Here is a 4,250-nt window from a genome sequence, read left to right as displayed (position 1 = left end):
TTGGGCAATCCTACTTCCGTAGTGATACTGCCTCGGAAACCCAAGGAGGGGTCGCTGTGAGTCGGGGCCGACTCGACAGCACATAACAACAACAACAACAACAGCAACATATTATCTTATAGCTTTCCCCAGGCTTCTCAGAATCTGTAATGTTTAGGGTTTCTCAAAGGTTACCTTTTTTTTCCCTATCTATGTCCTACTTGTATTTTACTTAAAATTCTTATTTGAGTTGACTTACTTAAGGCCTAATACTAACATGGGCCATGTGTAGTGTGTGGTCACCTTTTTAAAAATAAAAATTTTTATTAGCCCATTCTGTTTTGATCCATGTGGAGGCTTAATAAGAATGAATGGTGTACTTATAGATTGTTATGGTTAGGGTAGGAGCTCTGGTGGTGTAGTGCCTAAGGCATTTGACTGCTAACCAGAAGGCTGTCAGTTCAAACCCACCAGCCACTCCTCGGAAGGAAGGTTGGGCAATCTAGATCCTTAGTGATACTGCCTCGGAAACCCAAGGAGCGGTCTCTGAGTCGGATCCAACTCCATGGCAGTGGTTGCATTTGTTTTTTTTATGCTTAGGGTATCAAGTAATCTGTATCAGTAAATTGTTTTTTTATAGTATATCATAATGCTTAACTGTTAGAAATGGATTTTGTCCGTTAATTGCTCTATGCTTTATTTTATCTGTCCCTTTATTCCTTTGTTTGTTTCTGCACATTTTTTGGGGGGAAGTGGTCAAAATTGTTAGTGAGATAGTGTGATAGTAATGGTGATAATAGTGCTGATGGTTCTGAAAGGTTCTTACTTCATTGTATCTCCTTCCAACACTCCAGTTGGTTACATTTGGGACCTGCTTTTAAAAATGCTTTTTGTGATGTCTGTATGAAAGAGTATTATTAAAGAGTTGTTGTTGTGTTTGCCATCAAGTCGGATCCGACTCATAGCAACCCCTCCTTGGGTTTCTGAGGTATATCACTATGGAAGTAGATTGCCCAACCTTCCTTCTGAGGAGTGGCTGGTGAGTTTGGACCGCCAGCCTTCTGGTTAGCAGTCAGATGCCTTAGGCACTGCGCCACCAGAGCTCCCTATGAATGAGTAGTACTTTAGAAATTAATGTAAGGTTCAGTGGTAATACTTGGTTGTTACTGTGTTTTGTTGTATTGGCATTAAGTACTCTTTCTCAGTCAGTTTAGAATCAAACTAAAAACAAAGTGGGAAGAGACACTTTGCTGATCAGAATCAAAAGTTCCTGCTGTGGGCTTTGTCTTGTAAGTTAGACTTTGTAGAAATATATTAAAGTAAACGGAAGCTTTGTTGTTGTTGTTGTTATGTGCCGTCGAGTGGGCCCCGAATCATAGCGACCCCTCCTTGGGTTTCTGAAGCAGTATCACTACGGATGTAGATTGATTGCCCAACCTTCCTTCCGAGGAGTGACTGAAACGGAAGCTTTAGTAAGGGAAAAATACTCAGTTGAATGGCTTGTTTTCTCAATTAAGATGTATCTTTAGTGGATAGAATAATGCTAAGTATTTCTAAAACTACAGGAGTATGAAGTCTAGAAAACCTATTGGATTCTCTGTTTTATTACTCCAATAGAACCTTCCTAATATGGGAACTTTAGAGGACTTTTCTTGGAATTTGGGCCTTCAATTAATTGACAGTTGTAAAGAGAGTTAATTGCAACTGGCTCCTTGGGAGTGCCGTGAGCCCACTGTGGCTTGTTGTAACCTGGTGACATCAGCAATTAAATGAATTGCTGATGAAGCAACATCATTCACTCATTTAAAAAAAAAAAAAATTAAGCCCTGATGATGCAACAGTTCAGTGCTTAGTTGCCAACCAGAAGGATGGCAATTCATACCTACCCAGCAGCTCCTTGGGATAAAGACCTGGCAGTCTGCTCCCATAAAGATCACAGCCGAAAAACCTTATAGGGCAGTTCTACTCTGTTACATGGGGTCACTGTGAGTTGGAATCATCTCAGCTGGCACCTAACAGCAACATCATCACCATTGTACTTACATTAAAATAAATATATGTGTGTGTGTATAAAATGCTTATTAACCACAGACTTGTCTTTGTGTTTATTTAGGTCTGAAAGATTGCAGATTTGCTATATTTTCTATGTAAATAATTGTAAAATGTACCTTGCAAAAATCCAATGAAATTCTCTTAACATTAAAAAGGAGGGAAATTCATCAAGACAATTATGTTTTGTTTTTAGTGTCTGCAGAAGCCAAACTTGACCACAGATACAAAGGACAAGGAATATAAACCCCATGATATTCCCCAGAGGCAATCTGTGCAGCCCTTGGAAACATGCCCTCCGGCCAGAAGAGCAAAACGCATGAGAGCAGAGGTAAGGGCCTCGGGATCAAACAGAATTCTCAGGCCTTGGTACTAATGTCTCTTCCACACTAGATATCAGTCATGTCTTAGTTTTGATACTTGCTAACCTTACAAAGGGATGCTGTATGTATTTTAGCTTTTGCATGTGGGAGAATTCTACCTTCAAAAGGGTGAGAAATTGAAGAACTCTTTCTAGGCTTATGCTGCTTGGGCAGACAGCTGCTTAATTGTTAATAGTGAGAGCCTTGGGGAAGAAATGGAATTCTTTGTGGTGGTATTTGGATTGCCCAATTAACCCTCACAAAGTTAGGCTGTGTTTATTGGAGATAGAGCCCAGGAGATGTGAAGTTAGGGAGATTTGTGTCAAAAGAACAGTTTTTTAACAGAGGCTAGTAGATAGTGTGGGAGCTCTGGTGGCGTAGTGCCTAAGGCATTTGACTTGTTAACCAGAGGCTGGGATTCAAACCCACCAGCCCCTCCTTGGAAGGAAGGTTGGGTAGTCTACTTCCATAGTGATACCACCTCAGAAGCCCAAGGTTGCTATGAGTCAGATCTGACTAAATGGCAGTGAGTTTGGTTTCATTTGTTTTAGTGGACAACGGAAACTGTTTTTCTCAGACTTAGGAAAAAGAAGTATGGAATTGATGGCACATACTTAGGTTAAGACAGAAGGGAATTGAGCAGCACAGAAACATTGAATAAATAAGAAAGTGAAACATGAGGGAAAATCCAGGAAGGGTGAAAGGCTGAAAAGATAGTTTCCTTTAATATTTTTCTACTTTGAGAGGTTTCCTTTGGAAATGGAGAAGAGTATTTCCCCAGTTAACGTTATTCACATACAGAAGCATCAAGATTTTGGATTCCTGCTTAGCCTGAAGTGCATGTGAGCTTTGGGACTCAGGGTGGAACAATTTACTACTCAAGTCTCATATGCATTAATTGGGCTTCCAGATCAATCTCTGACTACCTAAATAATTACTGGTAAAGGTGAGGAAATTATGTCAGTAATGGACATCCTCAATATGTGTGAATGAACACAAATATTTAAGTGTCAGAAAACCACAAAATTGTTAATTTGTTTTACCAATAACTATCATCAAGAAACAAAGCAAACTGAGACTGGCTTATGAATATGCCTTCAATGAGGAGGAAGCCCTAATTGCAATTAGTTTATCAATGTTGTAAGAGTACAATAACAATTTATTGTAAGGATGAATAGAAAACCATTGTGGAAGCTAAGTTTTCCATGAATACCAGCAGACCTGAGAGTAGGCCAGCAAATTCTCGTAGGCTAATGAAATCATGATACTTTAGAAACTGGCTTAATGATGATTGAATAAAGCATAGGTGATGAGTAGACAAGCACTGAGAAGCTTCTAGGAGAAAACAAGTGTTGTTTCCAATTTTGATAGTGTGTTAGACTGGGTTCTCTACAGAAACAAAAACCAGCAAAGCTTATGTATATATAAAGAGAGAGAACAATTTATCTTAGGAAAATGACTCACAAACGTATAGAAGCTGGCAAGTCCAAAGTCCCTGAAGGAAACTTCAGGCTGGAGGCTTTTCCCCGCAGGGGCTGAGAAGCTCAAAGCTGGCAGGCAATACACCGGCTGTTGACTCCAACCAGTGACAAATCCAAGATCTCCAGGCCGAACGGTGGACTGCTCACTCATGGACAGTTGGAGGCAGCACAACAGAATCCTGATCCACAGAAGAATGTCTCTCTTCCCAGGATGTCCCTGGATATCCTGGAAGCAGGCCACACCCCTAAGGAAACTCCCCTTGAACAGATTGGCCACTCAGAACACAGTCATCCAGTCCCATCATGGGAACAACCACACAGAACTGGGGTCCAGCCAAGTTCACACATAGCTCCCAACTATCACAGTCCACCCCTTGTC

The 4,250-nt window shown here is 40.7% G+C and overlaps 1 protein-coding gene across 1 annotated transcript in view; it reads left to right on the top strand.

Moving 5' to 3' along the window:
* The window catches only part of KDM5B (lysine demethylase 5B), a 140,335-nt gene that overhangs the window by 58,966 nt on the left and 77,119 nt on the right, over nucleotides 1-4,250 (top strand). The window contains exon 5 of the mRNA XM_007941142.2: nucleotides 2,225-2,359. Coding sequence (XP_007939333.1) covers nucleotides 2,225-2,359 — 135 coding nt within the window. The remainder of the gene's footprint in view (nucleotides 1-2,224; nucleotides 2,360-4,250) is intronic.

This window comes from Orycteropus afer, unplaced genomic scaffold (genome assembly GCF_000298275.1).
Source record: "Orycteropus afer afer isolate SDZICR_OR568_19922 unplaced genomic scaffold, OryAfe1.0 scaffold00075, whole genome shotgun sequence".
NCBI classification, from domain to species: Eukaryota; Metazoa; Chordata; class Mammalia; order Tubulidentata; family Orycteropodidae; genus Orycteropus; species Orycteropus afer.
Note: the sequence above shows the minus strand (reverse complement) of the source record. Positions and strands in the feature narration are given on the sequence as shown.